This window comes from Mixophyes fleayi, chromosome 5 (genome assembly GCF_038048845.1).
Source record: "Mixophyes fleayi isolate aMixFle1 chromosome 5, aMixFle1.hap1, whole genome shotgun sequence".
Taxonomy (NCBI): Eukaryota; Metazoa; Chordata; class Amphibia; order Anura; family Limnodynastidae; genus Mixophyes; species Mixophyes fleayi.
The window spans coordinates 176,689,981-176,717,094 of NC_134406.1; the positions used below are offsets into that span (position 1 = coordinate 176,689,981).

Sequence of the window (27,114 nt, forward strand, 5' to 3'; positions counted from 1 at the left end):
TTCAAAAAATTTGTATTATATATTTCGATATTTGAGTTTTTTAATGAATTATATTGGCCCGCCTAAAGTTTTTCTTGTTTATTTGGCCCGCTCCTGAAAAAGTTTGCCCATCACTGGAATAGACTGTCTAGAGGGTTTGAAAAATCTGCAATTTAATCGACTTCTCCATTCATTGTGAAAAACTAGAGGAAAGAGTCAATCACAATTTCAGTATTTTGCTCATTGATTCTAAAAGTTAGTATAACAATACACTTTAGGCATTTCAGACATCTGCACATTGCTGATGTATGTAATATAGAACCATAGAAGCTGAAGAAATTGTCTGGGATGGGTGTCATAACACGTATTTGAGATGTACTCATGATCTGATGTACTCATGAGGTTGATGAGCTTTATGACCACCTTGTTAGAGGTGAGGCAAATTCAAGTAATTGATACATCTCATATGTAACAAAATTGTTAAGCATTGACACTTGTGCACCATGTAAGTAATGAGGAGGCAGTTCTGGAAAGTTATCTGTTATGCATTCAGATCCTGTATGAAAGTGTTGGCTCAATAATTTGTTTCTAAACTGGTTTCTTACCTTAAAGTAAAGGTAAGGTTGCTTCAACCACTCTTTCCCCACTAGTAATTTATAGAGTCCTTCTGCTGGAATACATTCTGTTTGTGGAATGCAACAGACTCAGTACTTACAGATACAGGAGAGTTTTACTTCTAGCTTCTGCAATCATCTCTCAGTACAGGTAAATCCAACACAGGGCTAGAAATTATAGCTGCCCTCTTCCAATCAGGAATCAATGTTTATTGTGTTTTTATGTTTTGCTTATCCCCTGTGTGTGTAAATATGTGTATAGATTGCCACACATGCATAGGATGCAGCCTATCAATTCATTAGTTAAGCTGGGTACACACTACAGAAATTTCAACCAACTTTTTATGCCGAGCGATTTTACATGCGATCGATGTTCCGATCACTCGGTCCATGGACTGCATACACACTAGCCTTGTTTAGGACGATAAAGGGAAGAGTGGACGTCCCTTTAGCGACTTTTTACAGCCATGTTGTCGTGAGCAATGACTGTAATTTCGTACTCACTGTTGTGGATCGGTCGGAAGTTTATACACACTACACAACGGAAATGAGATTGGAACGAAAATATTTAAACGGTACGACCAACCAAATGAGGCGACAATCGTCCATTTGGGCAGACTTTCGACCATCGTGTCACTGTACACACTGACCCGACTTTTGAACGAGCGGTCGTATGTCGGCTGATTTAGCCGATTATTGGATGAATACTGTGTAGTGTGTACCCAGCTTAACCAGTGACATCACTTAAGTATATCATGAACAATTGTCATTAGGCCTGGCTAATATATGTTTGTCTTATCAGCTGTCTACAAAGATTAAATCCAGTTTGTAGCATTGATTGGTGCACCTTGGCTAAGGATTAAGTAGAGAATCTGTGGTATCTTGTTACAAATCCCTAATTAGTTTAGCTGTGAATAGCAAAAAGCTAAATTTGAATTGCGAATGCTGACAGAGAAATGAATCGGACATTCAAGAAAATTGCGCCCCTTGTAGAACAGAACAGTCCTGTGTTGAAAGCAGTGGTGCTTCTCCCAACACCCCTTGCTGGTGGAATAATTGTTTAAAGATAGATTTGGGCATTTTTTACAGGTGCACTGCTGGCCCCAGTAACATAAACTGATCAGGTATGCGTGTATTTGTAAAACTACATCCAGGGCCCGTTGAGACCAGCAGCATAGAAATTCCTAGAAATAAACACACTGACTTCCACATACACCCTTGTTTGCAAATTTACTAATTTATATCTCAGAGCATGAGAAAGCCCCTAGTTAGATACACCACACACGGGGTATATCCACAATGAGTAAACAACATTGATACATGTAGTTCATTGATACATATTAATATTAAACTGTATGAATCCATGTATCAATATAGTTCATTGCGGTTATAGTTTTCTTTCCAATTCATTTGCTATTGTGTGAAAAATTTAGAAGGAAAACAATAGTTTAGGTCATAGCAAGCTGTAGATAGAATATTACTACTAGTAATCTGTTTACAAATGAAACAATGCTTCTTAAATAAATCTTTTCTGAAGCAGATAACTGGAGACACACTTAACTTTTTAGGTACATTTGTAAATCACAGTAATGAGTTCACAAAGCACAAACATATGTAGTTTTTCCTTTTAATAAGGGGACTAGGTTTATGTGTTGGCCATCTCTGTGTTCTTCAATAGACCAATTCCACATGCTGTCAGTTATGACTAATAGCTGCTGGACCCTGCATTATGGAGAAGTATGATAGCACGTCCATTGTCATTTATTCTTATAGCACTTGCACTGTGATGGCGGCTTATATTTTCATTTTCTTGTGCTGTGCTTCTGCTTGAGCGAGAAAGAAAAAAAAAGATGATAAATACAATTTTAAATACAATAACAGTAACCTTATGCTTTTAAAAAAAAAAAAATCTTACCTTTTGTATTTGTCTCCTCTCTTGATAACAGCTAATATATTATTTTTTAAAAAAAATATTTGATTGAGTTTTAAGGCAAAGATATATTATTCAGGGGAAGGGAGGATGGGGGTTAGAAAGCCTAAATATATTAGCAATTAAGTAATATATCTAATTTGTTAAAAGCTATAATAATCGCTACTAATATAAAAGATTTTAATGGCACACTAATGGAGGAATGGTGCTGTTACTTGTGACAGCTCCTTACCAGTAATAAGCTCCATTCTTAAACTAGTTACATAGTGAAACACATGCAGAGCAGTCTGTAACTGTTTTTTTTTTATTTAAATAATTTAATGGACAACCAGGATATTGAGCTTTGTAATTAATGTCAGTTCTTTGTGTTACAATGTATTGGACATCTCTATATCTGCTGTCATTGTAACATTTAGAAGCTGTGTACTGGACCTTCTTCACTTCCCCTTTCTCTCTTGTACCTATTCCCTCAACCATACACTTCACAGGTAGATCTACACTTCCCCAAGTTATATTGCTTATCTTTCAATGTGATTGAGACAAGCTCTGTAGTGGGAGTACCATCATCACATATAGGAGTATTTCATTATTGTTATTTTTGTGCTCTTCTCTTTCAACTTGAAATGTATTGCCGATTACATTTTTTCTTTACTGGCAGGCAGGTTAACTCAATCCATGTCGCACCAAATTGATGAGTTCTAGTTAAACACAATGGATACATTGCTGCTTAGCAATACGTAGTTATTTAGTAACCTGCAGCTGTTGGATAAATATTTACTGTTAGTGGTTCTTTAGAAGTTGCAGAGTTGCATTATGCAATACGAGGACATCATATTATTAAGTACTTATAGTATGTACTCATACCTGCATCCATATCCAATAATTGGCAAATAATTGTTGTATTCAAATGACCATCATTTTAGTTTACATTGAAGATTAGTGAATTGTACAACATTTAGCAAAACACACAGGTGAATGTTACAATAATCTAATGCTACATGGGAATTATACAGGTGCTTCTAATCAATTGAACTATTTTTAGTAGACAAACTATTTAAAACTATCAATCAATAAGTGACAAATGTGGCTTAGGCATAAGAAGGGATCATTTAGTAATATAGTATTTAAGTACAAAATATGTACTAAACCGTATCAACAATTCAGACAATTGATTCCATTGTCTATCTTTTCCTTCTAAATGTAATATTAGTAAATGTGCAAGCATCATGTGATCACACACAAATATAAATATGTTATAATCATAATATACTAATCATAGTAAACTAATAATAATAATTTACGAATATAGGTGCAAATTCACAATTACACACTGCACCCAATCCACAATAAGTTTTTATTAGTCTAATATAAAAGATGGCAATAAGTTTTACTTTTTAAGAGTTACTTTACATTTGCACTGTTACATCTACATTAGTAAATTAGTAAATACTATAGATAAACTTTTTAAAAAACCCAAATTCCATAGGAATAAATAGAGGCTGCTGAGTTTCATATTGATATCACTTAAAGAAATGTAGTCCTACAAATACATTTTTGTATACACAATATGAAGGTACTGTCCAGTCTTACAGCGCTTTTCCCCTTTTATAACATGTTTTGGAATATTTGTTCCCACTTCCATCATGAGTAACATAAGAGAGATTGCACACCTTGTAGACACCAAAATGAGCTGCTGATATGAGCCAAAAATCCTGAATAGCAAAGCATAACATTCCAGTTATTTATCTTCAAATTTGTACTGACATATTTATGCCTAGGTGTATAAATCCGTCTATTCTATTATGCTGGACATATTTAATTAAGTATACAGAAAATAATTTTTTTAAGTAAATTTCTATCTAAATATTAGACAGGTTTTAAAATATGTTTCTATCCAATAGTGGGCTTACAAGATCTTAAGGAAAAAAATAATAATAATAATAATAATAATAATAATAATAATAATAATAAAGTTTTGGAAACAGTGGTACATGCTAGAAAGTTATGTTGCATATGTAATATTCTCTTTGTACAAGAACAGCTCTGATGTACTTAGTGGAGATCATTTATGAAGCGCACTACAAAACACCTTGGTGTTGCACCAGTGTATCTTAATGAACCCCCAGCATACTTCAAAGTGCATGCTTTTAAGCTGCCTCTGCAAAGTAAATGTGCCTTAATGCGCAGACAGGTGAACAAGACTTTACAGGCGCATTGTGCAAAAGTGTAAACTTCACATACAGTCCAATCTCCTATGCCATAAGTAAAACAAACTTTATTTTTTAAAATACACCCGGTTTAGGCTCATATATAGGTTTTATAAACTATGAGAGTATGTGGGGGGGGGGGGGAAGTCAGGGGATTGTCTTTACTACAGGTGGCAATTTGTGTGTATGAAGTGTTTGACTACACTATTTGTAGTGTTTGATTACACTATTTGTAGTGTTTGATTACATTAACTTGTATGTAGTGTTTGATTAAATTACTTGTATGTAGTATTTGATTACGTCTGTAAATTGGCAGGAAAGATCCCAAATAAGTACTCACTATGCCATTAGCGATGGGCGCTGGCTAACCTAGTGTGCAGAGTGAAATGGGAACCCTGTTGCTCAACAGAGACTGCTGCAAAAGAGTGATTGACCATACCGCAGAGAAACCCACAAGATCTCGCTAGGTGAAAGGAGGATAAAGGCTGCTCAGAATCAAAGTCAGAATCCAATCTAAGGTCATGTGCAGATAGCAGAAGATCAAGGCTACAAGTATTCACACATAGCCAAACAGCTCTGGTCAGTACTCAGTAGCTGCAAAAGGAATTTAGCCAACTGAAGTACAGAACTTGTTGTACAGGCAATGCCTCAGAAAGACAGAGGGGTTTATAAAACAAGTGATCTAAAAATCATGTTTTATGAAACAAAGAAAAGATGAGCAGAAGGTGACTGAGCTCAAAGGCTATTGCCAATAACTTGGAAGTTATGATTCAAACCTTGGGTCAGGCATCTTACAGAAAAGTGCTTTCTGTCATATTCCAAAATGCAGGCACAAAACAGGTCCCATTAAAAGTATTGGCCAAAATCCAACAGCTCTGAGCTGGTGCAAAATTCAAGTCCCTTTGTCAAATGCCTCTCCACACAACTAGGAACACCCCAGAAAGTGCACTCCTTTATTTCTTTTAGTTTACTTCAACTCCATAAATTGAAGTCTCATATCTATACTGCATAGCAAATCGAGGTTTAGCAGTGCGTCTACTCGTAGCTACTCTAGGAACTCCTTACTGCATTGGACTCTACTTGGGCAAACTGCTATTTCCCCTCATATGCATTCACAAATTAACCCGTGCATGATACTCATGCATTCTAGTCAAATCAAGCTACTTAAGGTGTTAAAAAGGTTCTTGTCATGCATTTGGGGCTAGGCCAGGCCTCCTCAGGGGAAGAGCGTTACTTCCCGACGTAAGCGCCCTTTTTTAACGTGGTTTTGTCCACATGTCACCACCTCATCATTCTTCTCCATCACCTCATCCTTCATCTTCATCACCACATCCTTAATCTCCATTGTCTTACTGTTCTAAAACCTCTCGATACACAACGTTTCTGCTTAACACCTTATCGCTGTGCTCAATCAATCTTCCTTGAAGGGCAGTATTCATAACCTGCACTTTCACATCCCTGCTTCTCCGTACTTGTGAAAATGCGACATACAATTGTCCATGACCAAACACAAGCTCTGGTAAATAAATACCCACATGGTCAAGAGTTTGAGCCCTCAACTCGTAAGTTTAGCCTTTACTACCCCTCCCATGGGGGGAAGGGGGATGATGGAAGTTAACTGACTTCACTATTATAATTTTTTTTGTCAAATAATGTCAGTATACCAAATTTCAGGTCAATTGGATGAGCCCTTTCTGAGAAAATAGTTTTTTCCACACACACACACACTAACACACGCCGCTAGGCTTATATATATTAGATTTTGCTCTGTGAACCTGTGCATCGCAACACAAATCCAGGTGTACAACAAATCCAGAGCTATTTGCGTTGCAGAGTGGACATTTTGCGCTTCGTAAATGACCTCCAGTGTCTTTATCTGAATGCATGGATGAATTGTGTCAATTGTGTCAATCTGCTGAAGATGTTTGTAAAAGCACTTGTCTATTTTTAAACAACCCCATCATCCTTAAGTTCTACACCTCATGCAACAAATAGGGGGTTTCCCCCTATATCCATTACCTCTAGTTAGATTGGGCTACGTATGTCAAGGAATCAGCACAAGAAGTTGCAATTAATACAGTACTACTCAGGGGAGTTCAATGGAGATCTTTTCAGTCTTGTTGAATAGGACGGGACTGATTAAGTGCACCTGCTGCAGGAGCAGCTGCTTTCCTATATACAGCACTGTCTAGAAGCCAGCTTAAGGTATCTGTGGGTTCCTCAGGCTGATTGCTATGTAGCTGGAAGCAAAGGTGTGTGTATAGGTCCCTATACAGGACTGGAGGTATAGACCAGTGGTGCTCAATCTTTTTTTAGCAAGCATCAGTGTGCCATTGATCTGGGGACCCAGGTTCCAGTGTGCAATTGATCTTGGCCCCAAGTCTCATTTTGCCATTGTTCAGCTACACAAAGTATTCTTGTGCCATTGTTCTGAGATCCCAGATACAATTGTGTCATTGATCTAGAACCCCAAGTGTCAGTGTACCATTGGTCTTGGAAGACAAACAAAGAGGTTCACAATAGAATATATTTCGTATCTGACAATCAAGATACCCCAAAGCCAAATTGTGGGATACCCCTTTGGGCCGGATCCATCGGTTGTGCACCTCTGGTCTATACAATAGGGTTATTAGATGTGCCTGAAACTACATTACATTTCAGTTTCTTCACTATAGTGTGCTAAAACACCTGATCAGTGAAATAACTTACATATTCCATTTAATAATTAACTTACCCCAAACTAGATCGTTAAGAGTTTCTCCAACAATATAAACAGATAAAACCAATATATGACTGCTTAATAAAAATATTAAAAATCCAAAAGGAGTAAGTAATCCAAGAAAAGGATAAACCCAGTTTCCATCAGCAAAGTAAATCCATATTATCCTAGAGAAGAGAACATTAAAGATCTTAATTACCAAATGATATCATTTTAAAGTAAAGATAATTTACTAAATTTAAAATTAAGCGAAGTGTTATTGAAAACTTGCAGCAAAGTTTAGATATTTTCTCAGGTATAATTAAAACAGAAAATTGTACACAGTTTTACCAGTCCAATGATTGCAAGTTATACAATAAATCACAAAAATACTTTTTTTTTTGTGAATAAACATTGTTCTGGCTGCAATTTTTTACTGACATTTAGTCAAAATTCACTTAATATGCTTCAATTTAGCAAATAAACATTCCTGTGATTTTAGAGTATAAGTCAGGAGTGATTTGTTAGGCATTTGCAGAAATAAAATGTGCCCTTTATTTAATGCAGTCAGGGCAATTATGCATAAACTCTGAAAATAATATAACCTTAAAATATATTACTACGACAAATATATTCATAAGCCTAAAGATTAGTTCAAACCAACACAGCATTTAATGTTCTCTACAGCAGGATGTGATGTACCCATAAACCACGCTAACCATAATGGACAAATATACAGTTTACAACTGCCTAGCCACACTTTTTTGTGCCACATTGTTATGATTATATAGGTCCCATCTGTAAATTAAACATATATGTACGTAGTATTTGTAAGGTCAAACAGCATAGCAAAACTCATTTTATACACATGATGATAACAGCTTAATCGGCCTCATTTCTGAAGTGGAAAACAGCCAAGGCACGGGTTTTCTGAACAGTCGATGCTTCCACCAGACTTTGAGAGAAAGTTGAGCAGAGATGGGTTGTTCCTTGCTAAGTACAGAGAATGTGGATTACCGCACCTAGTTTGGCAGAGCACAGAATTTCAGTTTCATATTATCGGGCAGCACGGTGGCTAAGTGGTTAGCACTTCTGCCTTACAGCACTGGGGTCATGGGTTCAATTCCCGACCCTGGCCTTATCTGTGAGGAGTTTGTATGTTCTCCCCGTGTTTCTGTGGGTTTCCTCCGGGTGCTCCGGTTTCCTCACATACTGGTAGGTTAATTGGCTGCTAACAAATTGACCCTAGTCTGTCTTTGTCTGTCTGTGTGTGTGTGTGTGTGTGTGTGTGTGTGTGTGTGTGTATGTGTGTGTGTGTATGTTAGGGAATTTAGACTGTAATCCCCAATGGGGCAGGGACTGATGTGAGTGATGGCACATTTTAGGGACAGTGCTTGCTGTATGAAAGGAAGTCAAAAGCCATTTCCACTCCACTGAAGGACAATTTTGCACCACCTCTGAGCTGGTGGAGATTGGGACCCAAGCTTTACTTTTAATGGAACACAATCTGCAATTTCCAATAACAGTCTGGTGGAGGCATCCTTTGCCTAATGTAGAAACTTAAAATTTCAAACACAAAATAGTGTCCTGTGTAGTATAGACATGTGACATTTTCACCCTCATGATTAATTTAAGTCATAAATGAGGCTAAAGCAAGCAGCATTTTAGGATAAAAATGTAAAAGTTTAATTTAATGAAAGGGGTGGCTCTAAAGTGGTGGGAGGTCAGACTTTGATGTGATGTTTATACTTTTGCACAGTGCACCTCTAAAGATGTTTCCACTTCCCTGCATATATATCTTCTAGTTTGTGGAGGTGTCTACAAACTAGAGATGAATGAAGGTGGTGGGGATAAATTTCTTGTGGATCAAGTTTCATATTGGCTAAATATAGTATTAATGGCAGATATAATATAATGGAAACTACTGAGGAGAAAAGGGATCTAGAAATCACTTTTTCAGGTGACTTAAAGGCGGGTAAGTAATGCAACAAAGCAATGAGGAAGGCAAGCCAGATGCTTGGTTGCATAAGGAGAGGAATCAGTAGTAGAAAGAAAGAAGTAATAATGCCACTGTATAGGTCATTGGTATGGCCTTATTTAGAATACTGTGTTCAATTCTTGGGGCCATATCTCCAGAAAGATATAAATACAATAGAAACTGTACAAAGAAGGGAAACTAAAATGGTGCATGGTCTACAGCACAAAACTTACCCGGAAAGACTAAAATATCTTAACATGTATACTTTGGAGCAGAGAAGGGAAAGGGGGGACATGATAGAAACTTTAAAATATATCAGGGGTTTGAACAAGGTACATGATGGAAACATTCTTCAAAGGACGAGAAGTACTAGAACACGAGGACATGCACTGAAACTGGAGGGAAGTAGGTTCAGAAATTTGAGGAAAAACTACTTCACAGAAAGGGTGGTGGATAAATGGAATAGCCTCCCATCAGATGTGGTAAAGCCTAATACAGTAGAGCAGTTTAAACATGCTTGGGATAGACATAAGAATATCCTTATAAAGAATAAGGGATCAAATAAGGTTTAAGGATACCATAGGTTAATAAAACAATGGGTGGACTAGATGGGCCAAGCGGTTCTTATCTGCCGTCAAACTCTATGTTTCTATGTAACCAGTTGTTTTGTAGAGATGCTTAGTTCGGGCGATACAATATTGGTGTTGTGCTTTGGCTTCAACATTTCTAGTTATAGTCTATGAATAGACGAGATGACGATGGTGTCAATTTTTTGGTGTTCTGTGTTTTATATATAATATTTGACTGCTGGCTAAAAATGAAATCCTATTCTATATCACTCTGCCTGCTGATAATTGTCACGGGCACTAGGAGTCTTTACCCAGGGATCACCAGGTGATAGGCTTACCAGAGCAGTATAGGTGGTAATATGGTACTCTGGTAGCAGGGTGATCACGGAACAGGAAATAGCAGATGATGAGATGCTCAGGAAAGTCTATGACTAGCAGCACTGGCAATATGGAGGTAGTAATACACGAGGAACTGTATGGACAAAGGACACGTGAAGGTAGTCAGTGGTCTGCGGTAGCAAGTTGTACCACTGCTATAGTGAGGAGGAATGTCCAACAGAAACGAGGGGGTGATGAGAGTCAGCGGTCTGCGGATAGCAAGTTGTACCGCTGTCTGAGTGAAGGAATAGAATCCAAGTGGAGGTATCCGGGGAGTCAGTGGTCTGCGTTAGCAAGTTGTACCACTGCTATGTGAGAGGATACTGGAACAGGTGAAACTGGAAACAGGGGTCAGTGGTCTGCCACTAGCAAGTTGTACCACTGAATATATATGTGTGGAGGTGCACGGGGAGAGACTGCAACACAAGATATACACGGGCACCTTGACTTTGATCCACAGTAATATGCACAATATAAATGTATAGATGACTGAACAACACTGCCAATATAGAAAGTCTCTTGAAGTAATCCAGCACGAGATAACACAGTCAATGATGGCAATAGACTCAGCGGATAGCACACTCCAGAGGAGAACCAACACAGTCCAGCAAGGTATGCAATACACAGTACAGTCAATGAGAAGTATGCATACCGTGGTTCAGGAGAAGGCAGTCAGACAGGAGTGCAGAGATACCTGAACGGCAGGAGGCCGGCAGGATGCGAAGTCCCTGGATGGGTGAAGCGGTGGTCTAGTAGGTGCAGCGCACAGGTAGGTAGACCAGCAGGGAACACAGGAAAGCGTGGAGAGCGGATCAGCAGTAGATGGATGAGTAGCGCTGAGGAGTAGCAGCAGCGGGTCTCTGCGGGAACACGGAGGTAGCCAATAGCAACCAGCAGGTGCAGTAACGATGGGACACGGGAGAGCAGAGTTGAACTGGAACTGTTGATCACGGAGAGTAGCGGGTAGCAATAGTAGCAGCAGACTCAAGGAAACACGGGAGAGTTGACAAGGACTTAAGACTGAAGCGCACAGAGGCAGCGGATAGGAATCAGCCAAACAGTCACGATGAAACACAGACGGGTTGCAGGTTGAAGACTGTAGTGCATGGAGGCAGCGGATAGGAATCAGCTAGCAGTCACGATGATGAAACACAGACGAGTTGCAGGTTGAAGACTGTAGTGCACGGAGGCAGCGGATAGGAATCAGCTAGCAGTCACGATGATGAAACACAGACGAGTTGCAGGTTGAAGACTGTAGTGCACGGAGGCAGCGGATAGGAATCAGCTAGCAGTCACGATGATGAAACACAGACGAGTTGCAGGTTGAAGACTGTAGTGCACGGAGGCAGCGGATAGGAATCAGCTAGCAGTCACAATCATGAACAGGTGAGTGGATGTGAATGAAAGACTGTAGTGCACGGAGGCAGCGGATAGGCATCAGCTAACAGTCCCAATAATACATGGTAGAGTTGAAGTGGTTAGAAGACTGTAGTGCACGGAGGCAGCGGATAGGAATCAGCTCACAGTCACGATGATACACAGAAGGGAAGCTGTGGTATGGGAACCACAGTAGTAGAAGTGGTTTGGAAACCACAGAGGTAGAAGTGGTTTGGAAACCACAGGAATCAGCTGGGCTGAATAAACGAGGAAACACAGGAACACCTTCAGAGACTCATGGGGAATGAGACTCCAAGATCAGGCAACGTGGTGTTGACCACAGGTGCTTAATATAGGGAGGTTGCCTGATCTGCCAATTAAGTTAAAGGAACATACACTGAAGGTTTAGAAAGGGCTGCGCATGCGCAGTCCCTCAGGATGGAGGACGGCCACGGTTCCTAAATGTCCGGGAAGAAGCACTCACAGTCCGGTGAGTGACAATAATGCACTAAAGGGCTCTGGGATTGTCTCAGTTGTGGTTGGAGTTTTGCTACCTTCTGGTGATCAGAAATATTGTCTACAGTCCATTTATGATATTGCATCTTGTGAGTACTTTGTCTTTTTCTACAAATCTGAACTTTAATTATTATTTGTGAAGGATTGCAGACTGTCAGTGTCTCTGGATATCTTTAATTCACTACAACTGTCAGAGCATACCATTACTAGAAACTTTGTTCTGTGCTTATTAATCAGTAGCAAACTGTATTTTCTCTGTATATGATCATGAGTTTACTCTGGATGTATTCAAGATATTTAACTAAACGCGCAGTTGTTTGAACTTTTTTCATGCCTCTTTCCTCAATCCAGCAATGAATTACCTAACAGGGAGAATATTCTGACAGATGAGACCAAATTAAAGCTTTTTGGTAAAGCACATCATCCCTTTGTTTGCAGAAAGCAAAATTAAGCTTTCAAAGAAAATAATTACTTCCCTACAAACATAGAGGCGACTCAGTGATTTTTTGAGTTGTTGTGCTGGATTTGGCACTGGGTGCCTTGAACATGTGCATGAAATCTGGTGTTTGAAAGGTCACTTTGGAGTGCAATGTTGAACCCAGTGTCAGAAAGCTGGGTCTCCTTTGAAGTCAACTAGAGCAGATTGCACAAGAAGAGTGGAGCTGTTAATAGAGAGGTTCAGAAAGCTCATTCATGGCTATAGTTATTTTGAACAAAGGCTGTGCTGCCAAATATTAAGTCCACTATGTTAATAATGTTTTCAATGCCATTTCTTTTCATTTTCTAATTTTAAAACATATGCCATATTAAATTCAGAATATAAAAACAAAAGGACTTTAATATTAACAGTAAAATAATTGTGTAAACCAGATGCTGTTGTTAAATTCAAGTTATGCTCAGAGGAAATTGTGAGCTACTTGAAAAAAGTGCAAGGGTGCCAATACTTTGGCCATGACTGTATAACTAATTTGTCATTAGTATGTATAGTTGCCAATTACCTAGTTTTGACATTTAGGGGGATTTAGTTCCACTTTAGCAAGAGATAGATGGATAAATGGATAAAACTCTGCCAAAGGACTGGTTTTCTGAAGTATGCACTATGGAAAGGTGGGGTGCTACTCTGTCCATACATTTCCCAGCCAAATATTTGGCAGATTGATTGTGTTACCTGTGGTTTGGCCAATAAGAATAAGTCATGTGTATACACTCACTCTCTAGCTCACTCTCTGATTAGTGCCTATGAGAAAGTGTCTCCAGGAGCACAGTTTGGAGTTGGTAAGCTCTTGGTTTTACTGTTTCTGGAGAGAGACTTTGTAAAAGGATCTGAAGGAGACTGGATGACTCATGCTGAGTTGGGCGTATGCCTATTTTTTTTTATCATAAATACATAAATTTGTACTGCGCATGCCTACAGAAAAAGTATACTCTTACATTTGTATGCAGATTTGGTACTTGCTCTCCTAACGTTTTGAGAGGTGGAGCAGGGGAGAGAAAGAGGCATGCAAACACGGACCAAGCACAGTATGGGCGTGTTCGCATAGCTACAATCCTAGGCAGACCCACACAGAGACACACATGTGCAAATACACACTGATGATGATGATGATGATGGTCATCTGCACTAGGTGGCTTCTGATTGGCTGAATACAGATTCACTTCTAAAGTTTTCTTCATTGAATGTGCATATATTATATGACTTTGTGGGTGTATTTGTGAATTAAGTTCTTGCTACTTTCCTTCGTGCATGAAAAGTAAAATTATACCTGCTGCATAATAGATGTTTTTTTTTAATCTAAATGAAACTAAATCACATCAATGCATTTTTTTCTATATCAAAACAAATGTTTACACGCTTTTCTTGTATGTACAAGGTGTTAGTGTGCATGGGTATTAATACACCTGATGTAAACCTTGCACATATATAACTGATGCCGACATGGATGCATCATGGGATGCCCCCAACTCAGCATATGGGCATAAATACACTATTTTCATGCTGTTTTTAAGAGTGTTATTCCTTTTTTTCTTTTTTTTTTACGCATATAGGTACAACTCAGCATGACCCTCAGAGGGCATTGCCTGTATTATAGGCTTTTGTTCTTTTGTGGGGGGGTTTTCCCAGGACTAAAAGGGTGCCACGGGGAAGTTAGGGCAGAATAAAATGTGAGTTAGTCACAAGGATGGGAAGAGGCAGCCTCTGTTTGAAACACAGTGATTATCCCATCAGCTAATCCCCACAAAATCACACATAAAAAAAAGCATTACGTGGTTTGTTTTTGTTTTATATATTTGATGTAGCAACACATACAGTACAACTCGTATGTTGCATATTTCCAATACTTTTATAATTATACATTTTCTCATTCCTAACTTCAGGAAGAACATAAAAGGTTAACTAACAAAATTAAGTAACTGGATGTTTCTTCCGGGATTTTTGGTTTGTTTTTTAAATAACATACATATGTTAGATACCATTGCTAATTTTATGAACATTTATATAACTCTTAATTTCTGGAACATAAATATTCTGAAACTAATTTGCAGAATGTGATATAAGCATTTAATGCAGATTGTACTTTTGACAAGAATCTAATCTGTTTAAAAAGGTATCCAGAGTGGTGCAAGTTGAGAGCTGAGTATTTTCCATTCTATAACATTTACATCTATAATCAGGGGACACCAGTAAATAGACTGACTTGTCTGCACTGTTTGGTTTATTGACTTCTTAGTCATACATAATTCAGAGGAAACCTGCAAAAATGTCCCATGTGGTTTCTTTAATATAGTCAATACAGCTTTCTGTGTTCTAAAAATATATATATTGTAACGTGAAAAAAAATCTAAAAATAGATAATAACTAAACTAACTTATTGCTGACCACATTGCAGACTTGTACATATCAAGGTTTTATGAGATTGTTTAGCTATGTAGTTCAACAACAGTTAGCAGTCAATTTCTTGTAAAATGTCAAATATATATATATATATATATATATATATATATATATATATATATATATATATATATATAGCATGCAAGTCTGTTTTTACTGTTATAGCCCGCTTCATAGGCATTTGAATAGGATTACGGACCTCTAAACTATTAAAATAGAAAATTCTCTAGGAAATCCCTGCAAAAGTACTTGCACTGACTCCATTTGTAGGCTTTCCTAGAGCACAATGTATACATAGGACCTGATTCAGAGTGGAGCACAAGCGTAACTTGCGATTGAAAAAGTCGCACACAAGTGTATGCATATATACGCTGTATTCAGAGTTGAAGATCAGGGCCACCTTAACTACTTTATGGGCCCCCGGGCAATGCATTGCACCGGGCCCCTAAAAAAAAATATATATATATATATATATATATATATATTAGTGTGTGTGTTGTGTGTGTGTTTGTGTGTGTGTGTAAAAAAAATATATATGTATGTAAAAAAAAAGTGATTATATATATAATCACTTTTTTTTTTACATATATATATATATATATATATATATATATAGGGGCCCCCTTAACGTACCTTAAGTCCGATCCTCTTCTCCTTTTTTCCGCGCCGCTGAGTCTCTTCTGCGCTCTTCCATGCTGTGCTCGCAGTGAATGCTGGGCGTGACATCACGCCCAGCATTCACTACGAGCACAGCACGGAAGAGGGGACCAGGGAGGGAGCCGGATCGCCGCTGACGTGACCGCAAGGTAAGTATTTTCATTTTTATTTTTTTTCAGGATTTTTTTTTTACAGAGCTGCCTCGGACAGGCCCCCTTGCCCGCAGGGCCCCCGGGCACCTGCCCATTGTGTCCAATGGAAGAGAGGGCCCTGTTGAAGATGCGTCCAACAGACATGCCTCTCAGATACTTGCGTCCAACTTGTGTACATGTAAGGAAACCTTTTATATGTTACAAACACAATGGCTATGAAGCATCATTTAAAGTTGAATAACCTAACTAATACAGCATGAACAATATCCTGACATGTGTACAAAAAAACTAATAATATTTTTTTTTTATCTTTGCTATTAGCAGGTTCGGCAAATACTATGCAAATCTATGGACGAGCAACTAGTAAGATTTCAATAAACATTTGAAAATCATTTGCAAACCTCTAATTACAAGCAGTTTATTAGTTTGGGTGTTTCTCATCATCATCAACAGCAGCTACTTACACCTGCCTCTGGCTTCCACAAATAACACCGCTTTATCAGCCGTATCTTGGATTATGTTCAAGTCTCAATACACAATTGCTTGAACAACCCCTACTGTACCTTGCCTATGTTAGAGTTCTTCCTCCCTTTCCTGTCACGCCTATTCAGGCATAAGGAGTTGTAAGTATCCAAAAGTTACAGGTCTAAATAGCCACAGTGGTGTAAGTTCACTTTCTGAGCGTGCACAGTGTGAATAAGCGCAAAGTAATGCTACGCAAATGGGTGTATATCTCACTTTGATTCAGGCCCATTACTATTTATTATTGCCCATACATATAATATGTATTATTATACAATTTATGGGTCATTAAAAAAAAATGATCTGAATCTTATGTGAAAGGGTGATGATGTTTGCGGGACTCCTTCTGGACTTCTGACACATTGTACAGGCTGACATCTTACTATCTGAAAATGTAAGAAAATGGTGTATTCTGGCAATATTTCTAAAGTAGAGGTGACAGGATTAGGAGAGAGACTGGGTGTGAAGAGTACATCAGAAGGCAGGGTTTCTGGAAGACTGAGGAAATTGAGGTGTTATTGACAGTGTGCAAGTTTGAGGTGAGGTGGTGACTCTGGAAGGAGGGACAATGATAAGCTCTGTTTTAGACAATCTGAGTTTTAGGTAGCATTGGAACATCCATTTGGAGATAGCAAAAAGACTGTTGGGATTAGGACATAGTAAATAAAGGGAGAGGTCAGGGTTCCTGCCTTAATAAGTCAGGAAAGAGTTGGCCTAGGAGTTAAGGAGGAGGTTCACCTAGGCTGCAGATCATCTCCTCCAAAAATGCAATTTTGCTTCCTGCACATATCATTTATGGGGCTCATTCTGTTGATATCTCAACCTTTATAGATAGTGGTGCCACTGGTAACTTTCTGAACATTGGATTTGCCAAATCTTCTGGGATTCCTTTCAGAGGTATCAGTAATGCTATTACTGTATGTGGCTTAAATGGAGGGCCACCTCCATGTGGCAAGGTCTTGTGTGAAATACCCCCGCTACAGCTGACAATGGGAACCTTTCACTCAGAAATTTTGTCCTTCCACCTCATCAATTGCCCGTCTGTATCATTAATACTGGGACATTCCTGGCTTTGCCTCCATAGCCCTGTAATAGATTGTGCTCAAGGGGAGATTATCCAATGGAGTTGCTTGTGTTCTCAGACTTGTTTGAGTTTGCCTCTTCGGATCCTGCAGCCTACTTTCAAATTACTCCCTCCTCAGTACCGTAAATTCTGGGATGTATTCTCTAAAAAAGTGGCTGACACTCTACCTCCTCCATCGGCGTCCCGGCTCCCATGACTACAGCCGGGACGTCACTTACACTTTCCGTCGTCCTGACCGTCTCCATGACGACGGTCAGGATGCTTTCAAAACCAGTGCCGCGTCCCGGCAACGCTGACTTGCACAGATTGGGCAACAGCCTGTGGGCTAATTAATATTGTATTCATTTGTTAGGCAGCGCCTGGGGATAGTTATAGGGCAGGGCCCTGATTGGCTACCTTCTGTATTTAAAGGCAGGGAGGGCTTAGCCTCCCTGTCGGTTTTAACATTTCCAGTCCTGTGCTGTGCTGACCTGCTGTTTGATTCCTGTCTGCCAGATCTACTGTTGTGACCCTTGCCTGTACTTCGGAGCTTGCCTGTGTGCCCGTTGCCCTGACCTTTTGGCTTGTATTCTGGACTTTGCTATTTTGCCTGTGACCCTGACCCTTACTTGGATATCAATTCACTTGTTTGCTTAGGACCCCTGACCTCGGCTTGCCACTGACCACCAGCCCCGGTTCTACAGCCATCTTTGATGAGCTTTTACTACTCTGAGCTTAAGACCTGGGGGCATCTGAGTAGCTGTGAGCACATAAAGCTCTACAGGAAAGGCAGCTGCTAAAGGTGAAGATCTCTACTCTAACTGTTCTAAAAGCTCATCTTGGTGGTCGTGAGCCATAACAGTTATATTGAAATTGTTATTAATACGTGCCACACACAGTACCTTGCCTTAACTTAAAAAAATATTATCTCTGTTATACTGTACAATGTGAATAAGGCTACAACATTGTGTAGGTTATACCTTGTTTACTTACCAGCTTATATAGGATATTGAACAAATCCCCAAGAGGAGGAGTCCCTTTCTCTTTGGGGGATAGTGATGTGGAGAGGTTACAATTTCCAAGACAGCAATAGGGAAGACAGCTGTGTGCTGCAAAACAAACAATAGCACATTTAAGTTGCATCAAATGGACTGTTACTTCCTAGTTATTTTGTTGTTATGTGGTTGTAACTAATATTTTTTTTTTTTTTAAAAATCCATATTTAGAAAATGTGTAATGGGAATATAGTTGTGTAGTACTGAAAACAACAATAGAAAAAGTAAAAAAAAAAAATAGTTTAGTTGAACAGTTATTCAGACATTCTAGAAAGAGGGGGCAAAGTAGTCTTCTGAACATCTGTATTTATGGGCGTATAAAGGGCAAGGCAACTGCCTTGATCTTGAGATGCGTGTGGCTCTGTATATGTGCAGAAATATGCTAGTTTTTCAAGCTCTATTACAGGCCCTGATTAAGGGTTTAGACCGCTCTAGGCTAATATGATTGTAGCGCCCCCTCGCCTTCCATGCCACACTAATACAGGGATGGTAAAAACGAACTTGTCCTTAAATTAAAATCCAGCTCTCTCATTCCCCACTGACCTATGTTTATGTTCCCATGCTTTTGAAATTCAGCTCAATTTGTTTTTTTATTGGGGTCATAGACAGCTTTGTCACTCATTTCGTGGTTATTAAAATCAGGGCAGTATTTCAGAAGGGAAGCGTGAGAGCTACTGAGAGTGAAGATGTGAAGGTGGAGGGGGCTGTCACATCAGCGCCTGCCACCATCCTTGCCTCTCCTACTCGCTTATCCTCAAGCGCCTGTCAAGAATGACTTATTGCCTTCATCCTTTACCATGGCAATACATCAAGAATAAAACCCTACTACATTTTTCTTTCATGTTTTCTTTTTACTTTGGAGAATAACTATTTTCTTATATTTTAAAATGATTTTCAGTTTATACCTCTCATTGTCACAATTTTGCATCCCAAAATATGTTGCGCCACCCAAAAGCCTTGCACCCTAGGCTGCAGCCTAGTCAGCCTATTGGATAATCAGGTCCTGCTCTTTTACTCCCTTGGCCAACATTGAATCTGCCTCTGAGCTCCTGTCACATATGCAGATACAGTTTATGAATGCTGCAAACAGTGTTTGTAGTATGTGTTAGTATAAACATTGATTTCCTGTCACACAATCTATTGACTAGAGACAAACCAACAATGTAAACTCCAAGGGCCTCATTAAATTTAGGATTAAATGCAGCTAGAAGGTGCCATTTTGGGTCACATCCTAGCTCAACTTCATGTTGAAAAACAAAAATCTGAAAAAACAGGCAAGCATGCAGAAAATGCATTTTCACCCCTTACACCACAACATTGTTTATCCATTGTATGCAGGGCGGCCATCAGAGGCATGCAGGGGCTACATTTGTAATGTCCCAGACTTAGTAAGGAGCTCAGCAGTTATTCATAAAAATGTTTCTGCTGTACAGACGAGATGTATTGCTCGGAACCTTCCCCCTTCTTTTGTCCTAGATCCCTGTATAACTCCAGCCACCTTACTTTATTCTGTTATTGGATCAGATACACAGAAGAGCCATCGTGAATCCTCGTCAGAAAGCAGCCGCCCGGACTGAAGATGTCGGGGTAAGTCTTGTCAGCGTAGTCAGCATCGATATGCTGACTACCACCGAAATAAAGTAGTATCTACTGCTGAAGATGTGGTGGGAGTGAGTAGACTCTTATAATTCTCCTAAGCGTCTACAATCAGAATAGTGCCTGCACAGTACAAAGGAGTGCAGAGAATATTAAATCATTCACATCAGTCCCTACCCCATTGGAGTGTACAATTTATATTTCCTACCACAAGCATACACACACCAGGGTTAATTTTGTCAGATGCCTATTAACCTACTAGTATGTCTTTGTAGTATAGGAGAAAACCCATGCAAATTTTAGGAGAACATACAAACTCCACATAGATAGGCCCCTGGTTGGAGTCGAACCCATGACTGTAGAATTGTGAGGCCACTAACCACAGCACTACCATATTGCCTTCACCTTCTTGACACCTGGGGGTAAATGTATCAAGCTGAGAGCTTTCTGGTGGGTTTGAAAAGAGGAGATGTTGCCTATAACCAGGGTCATCTTAACAACATTATGGGCCCCCGGGCAAAGCAGTGCACCGGGGCCCCTGCATATATATATATATATATATATATATATATATATATATATATATATGGATATAGATGTATAGAGATACCGATATAGATACAGATATAGATATAGATATAGATATAGATATAGATATAGATATAGATATATAGAGATAGATGTACTTGCTCAGTGACCCTTGAAGGTTTTTTTTGCAGGTTTTTTCTTTTGCAGGATTATTTATTTTAATTAGGAGCCCTGCCTATGGGGCCCCCTTGCCCGTGGGGCCCCCAGGCACCTGCCCATCGTGCCCAATGGAAAAGATGGCCCTGCCTATAACAACCAATCAGATTCTAGCTATCATTTTGTAGAATGTACTAAATAAATGATAGCTAGAATCTGATTGTTTTTTCAAATCCGGCGGAAAACTCTCAGTTTGATATATTTACCCCCTGGAGTTTCAAGGCTGAAATGTCTTCATCAACTGAAATGACCATCTGTTTCTTGAGCATGTTGTGATATTGAGTACAGCTTCCAAAGGTTTGAAGTTTTATGATTGGATGCTCTACCCTTTTCGGTTGCTTTGTTTCTATATCCCATAGATGTTTTCTATGTCAGGTGATCTGATGTTGACAGCAAATCGTTTGAAACTTTGAATTTTCAAAGGTATTGAGGCTTCACTTAACCTACTCTTTTCATGGAATGCTGCTATTATTAGTATATGTATTTGTTTTCACCAAATACAATGCACCCACCATCCCAACTACTCTCAAATAGTTTAATGTTTAAAGTTAACATGTAATATAACAAGAAGGCAATGAGTACTGAAAAAACAATCTCTTTTACCAGCAAAGCACAATTTCTCTAGCAGTACTATTCTCTCCCACTGTGCTGCGTCTTCAACAATATCATGTTATATGGCAAAGTTTTCACTTTTTGGCCTTGAAAGGCAAATTATATAAGTGCACAAACTTGGTCCCTGCTTTTTTATATCTTCTTCATTTTCACCCTTTTTAATCCACCAAATAAGCTACCTAAGCACATCATTTTTTTTCAAGTATATGATATCATTGCAGACATCTATGAATGGTATGTACTGTACATATGTATGAAAATATACTTATGATCAGCTGTTTTGCTATTTGAATCAGGGAAGGGAAGACTCCAAAGATTGTCATTTCATGTAGTATCTTATTTCATGAAAATTAAAATTCCATACATCCAAGTGTTGAACATTTGCTGGTATCATCTTATAACACCTAATAAATATGCTTGTAGCTCTATGATGACTAGATTTGTTTATTTTTTATGTTTTAGATGTTTGTTCCTAGGGACTTATATTATGTGCCTGGAGTGTTTTGCAAGGGTTTTATATTGCGTGTCTATGCCAGGGATAGACATCACCGATCAACAAAGAGGACAAAGCTAAAAATGTCAAGGATATCAGGTCTCAGAACGGACATACATAAGTATATGATTAGCTACAGGGACTCATGATGTGTGTTGCTGAAAAAGTTCATGTAGTTGTGGTGACGCAAAACCAAAGAATATGTCTAGTTCAGATTATATATCAGCTCCAGTAATGTCCAGCACACTGCTTGGCAGGGACGCCATCAGGGGGGTACGGGGGGTACTGTTGTATCGGGCCCGGGCTCACCAGGGGGCCCGGTACAACAGCTCAGCACAGACTTATCTGGGGCCCGCCGCTGGTCTCCGCTATTCTGTCTTCAGCCTGGCTGTCACCGTGACAGCCAGGCACCAGGATCCGATCGCAGGGGTGGAGGATTCATTCCCCCTGCGATCATGTGCTCTGCCTGTGACAGATCACATGATCGCAGGGGGAATGATTCCTCCACCCCTGCGATCGGATCGTGGTGCCTGGCTGTCACGGTGACAGCCAGGCTGAAGACAGAATAGCGGAGACCAGCGGCGGGCCCCCAGGTAAGTATGAAAGTATGTGTTGCTCATGAGGGGGGGGCGCTCATGAGGGGGGGGGGGACCGGGTGGCGGGCGGGGCCCGTACCGGGCCCTATTTTTTCTGAAGGTATTCCCCGTTTACAGTAAAAAATGTGTCCACTAATGTTATGACCATCAATTCAGAATATAATTTGAAGCACATCTGAAACATAACATGCAACAATAGAAATATGGCATTTGATATGACTAGCAACAATAATATACATACAAATATGCCCAACTGTATAATATGCCTGTCAATAGAAATATGAGTACTGTTCCCAGCAGTAGTAATATAACCAATAGTAGAAATATGTACAGTAACAAAACCAGCTGTGGTATTATGTGGGTAGTAATATGCACAGTAGAACTAATACAGCTAGTCATATGGCCAGTAGTACTAATACAGCTAGTCATATGGCCAGTAGTACTAATATAGCTAGTAATCATCATCATCACCATTTATTTATATAACGCCACTGATTCCGCAGTGCTGTACAGAGAACTCACTCACATCAGTCCCTGCCCCATTGGAGTTTACAGTCTAAATTCCCTAACATACACACACAGACAGACAGAGAGACAGATTAGGGTCAATTTTTGATAGCAGCCAATTAACCTATCAGTATGTTTTTGGAGTGTGGGAAGAAACCGGAGCACCCAGAGGAAACCCACGCAAACATGGGGAGAACATACAAACTCCACACAGATAAGGCCGTGGTTGGGGATCGAACTCATGACCCCAGTGCTGTGAGGCAGAAGTACTAACTACTGAGCCACCATGCTGCCCTATGTAATATGTCCAGTAGTACTAATACAGCAAGTAATATGCCCAGTAGTACTAATACAGCTAGTAATATGTAAAGTAATAGTAATACAGCTAGTAATATGTCCAGTAGTACTAATACAGATATAATATGTCCAGTAATAGTAATACAGCAAGTGAAATGCCCAGTAGTACTAATACAGCTAGTAATATCGCCAGTAGTAGTAAAACAAGCTAGTATTATGCCCAGTAGTACTAATACAGCTAGTAATATGCCCAGTAGTACTAATACAGCTAGTAATATGCCCAGTAGTTCTAATACAGCAAGTAATATGCTCAGTAGTACTAATACAGCTAGTAATATGTAAAGTAGTAGTAATATGCCCAGTAATAGTAATACAGCAAATAATATGCCCAGTAGTACCAATACAGCTAGTAATATGCCAAGTAGTACTAATACAGCTAGTAATATGGCCAGTAGTAGTAATACAGCTAGTAATATCGCCAGTAGTAGTAAAATAGCTAGTATTATGCCCAGTAGTACTAATACAGCTAGCCATATGGCCAGTAGTACTAATACAGCTAGTAATATGGCCAGTCGTAGTTAAACATAGAGTAATATGCCCAGTTGTACTAATACAGTTAGTAATATGCCCAATAGTATTAATACAGCTAGTAATATGCCAAGTAGTACTAATGCAGCTAGTAATATTTCCAGTAGTACTAATACAGCTAGTGACATAGCCAGTAGTAGTAATACCACTAGTAATATGCCCAGAAGTTGTAATCTGTTTATTCCTGCACCAGGTAGCAGAGATATGGTCAGCATATTATTTTGTTATACATTGCCTCCTCAACCCCAACTGTTGTCTCCTGAGATCTCTTGTCATTTAAATAATTCAATTTATTTAGTATCAATCCTGTAATATAACAATAGTAGGAAACTTAGCAAGCCGACAAAAAGTGGGCATATAACCTACATAAAAATAGTCTCTGATTCTGCACCTGCACTAGTTGTTAGGGGGATATTGATGATTGTGTCACAGTGGTGCAACGATCATGAGTAAGCATAATAACAGCTAATGCCTGTTGCAAATAAGAAGCTAGCTACTTGTATACAGGCTGAATGTCCCTTGTATCAACTTGCTTTTTTGTGCATTTTTGATATTAACAAAATCCAGAATTTCTATTATTGTCTTTATATGATTTGAGCTTTGATGTACCATGCTTTGCTCTCTGAATCGCCATTGCTGCATGGAAGATATTTGTGTGTGACTTATACGTACTTGAGAAATGTTTTTTAAAACCATGTGCCAGGGAGTTTCTTTGTTTTTTGAGTGCTTAGACATTGTACATTGATTGTACCCAGGTAAGGAATGCATTACCATTTTGTGGGCAAATATCTGCTTATCGTCAGCATGCTGACAACAAGCAGATATTTGCCCAATCAGGTGTAGAATCCATGAAGTAGATATGCTGTACTGCTGATTTTTTTCTTCTCTTTGTAACCTACCACTAATGTATAGACGGCTATTTAAATATAAAATACAAATGATCTTTGGTGTTTGTCTTCCTGGTTATATACATCCTCACTAAATTGTTTTTTATCAGTCTTTTGCAGTGTAGCACTTATTCACTTGGATGGATTTTTCTAAATGTCACAATACGAAGATATAGCTGTGGAAAATGCATTCCCACATGTCTTGGTAATAGATATTTATATAAAAAATAAGCTCAAGCACACTACATTAAAACGGAAAAATCTTGAATTTGTGGCAGAATTGATTTAGTGTGGAGGAATTAAATGGATTGAAGCGAAAATGATATGTGCATTTACATGAAGTTTCAAATCACTGCTTTCATTTCCCTGTTTAAAGTGAGTACAGCGTTTCTCACAGTACAACCAATAATATACCAACTGTGCACAATGCAAACTACTGGAACTTTGCATCATGTAAGTATAAGAAAGGTAAAAATGTTTAAAGACTTATAACCGTATAATGCTCCAGATACAAATCCATACTGCTTTTTGTCAATTATAACTCTGTAGGCTTTTATTTTCTTTAGTGGCTGTAAGTTCGACTTTCTAGGGACCCTTTCACTATATATATATATATATACATATATATATTAATATTAGAGATGCTCAGGCTCGGTTCCCGGAGAACCGAGCACAACCGAACTTAGCAGATCCCAGTACCGTGCTGAGACGCGCGCCCTCGGAATTGAAAACGAGGCAAAACGTCATTGTTACATCTTCGGATCTCGCAAGATTTGGATTCTATAAGTACTGCCCTCCACGGCGATCCAGCGCCATGTCACAGAAGGACACAGAAGGGGTAGCACAGTTCTAGGCAGTCTCTAGTGCAGTTGGGCAGCGTTATAGGCAGGGCCATCTTAACAACATTATGGGCCCCCGGGCAAAGCAGTGCACCAGGGCCCCTACATATATAGATATATATATATAGATGTATAGATATACAGATATAGATATAGATATATAGAGATAGAGATAGATAGATGTACTTGCTCAGTGACCCTTGAAGGTTTTTTTTGCAGGTTTTTTCTTTTGCAGGATTATTTATTCTAATTAGGAGCCCTGCCTATGGGCCCCCCTTGCCCGTGGGGTCCCCGGGTACCTGCCCATCGTGCCCAATGGAAAATATGGCCCTGGTTATAGGTAGAAAAGAAAGAGGATGGATAACAGTGTTCTTCAAAGCCTCCAGTGATATTCAGGAGAGCTCCATTGCTAATTGTAATTGCTGAAATAGAAATAATAGGTCTGGCAGGCTCGGTCTTCTAAATCTGCAGTCACATTGTACTGTGTTATATAGATAACATACAAAGAGGAGAGCTCCATTGCTAATTGTCATTGCTGAATAGGTCTGGTAGGCTTGGTCTTCTAAATCTGCAGTCTTTGTTTGAAAGTGTATGAAAATAATATTGTGACCTGTGAGGTGGTCAAAATTGACTGCAAATGACTTGAAATTAGTGTTATTGAAGTTAATAATAATGTAGGCGGGAGGGAAACCAACAATATGTGATTTTATAAAAAAAAAAATAGGGATTTTAGAAAACAAAGTCGGGATCCAAAACCAAAACACGCAAGGGCAGTTTTGTCAAAACCAAAACCAAACAACAAAGTCAATCCAGATCCAAAACCAAAACCAGAACGCGGGGGTCAGTGAACATCTCTAATATATATATATATATATATATATATATATATATATATATATTAGAGACACATATGGGGCAATATCACACCTGAGCAGTGCATGCAACTAGTTCCTCCATAGAGGAGGCATCTTGAAGCTGCCATTACCAACAAAGGCTTTTGTTCGCAGTATTAAATAAATTTCAGGAAGCATGTTCGATACTTTTTCCCTGTGTAGTTTCACATTATGACACAAAACTTAATTTATGGCCTTTGTGGTTTGATTTCTTTGCATGTGTGTATTGCAAGAGTTGTTTCTGACATTTGGTGCAAATTTCTTCACAATAGCCACATTAAATATATATTTACTAAGAAAAATGTTGATGAGGTCAATACTTATTTCACCCGCTGTATATATATATATTTCTTTCTTTCATATCTGTCTCTCCCTGTTATTTAGTAACGATATTGATCATTCTTAATTCCAGTTCTTTGTGCTCATAAACAATAGATATTTTATGTTGTATTATTTAAAAATATAATATCTTTA

General features: G+C 38.9%; 1 protein-coding gene across 4 annotated transcripts in view; it reads right to left on the reverse strand.

Moving 5' to 3' along the window:
- Window positions 1-2,206: 2,206 nt before the first annotated feature.
- The window catches only part of ADTRP (androgen dependent TFPI regulating protein), an 84,506-nt gene continuing 59,598 nt past the window's right edge, over window positions 2,207-27,114 (reverse strand). For 2 of the 4 annotated variants that reach the window (XM_075211321.1, XM_075211323.1), the window contains 3 exons: window positions 18,527-18,642; window positions 7,465-7,616; window positions 2,207-2,419 (listed from right to left, as the gene is read on the reverse strand). In XM_075211321.1, coding sequence (XP_075067422.1) covers window positions 2,388-2,419; window positions 7,465-7,616; window positions 18,527-18,642 — 300 coding nt within the window. In that variant the 3' untranslated portion in view covers window positions 2,207-2,387. The remainder of the gene's footprint in view (window positions 2,420-7,464; window positions 7,617-18,526; window positions 18,643-27,114) is intronic. The other 2 variants (XM_075211322.1, XM_075211324.1) reach the window with 2 other exon arrangements.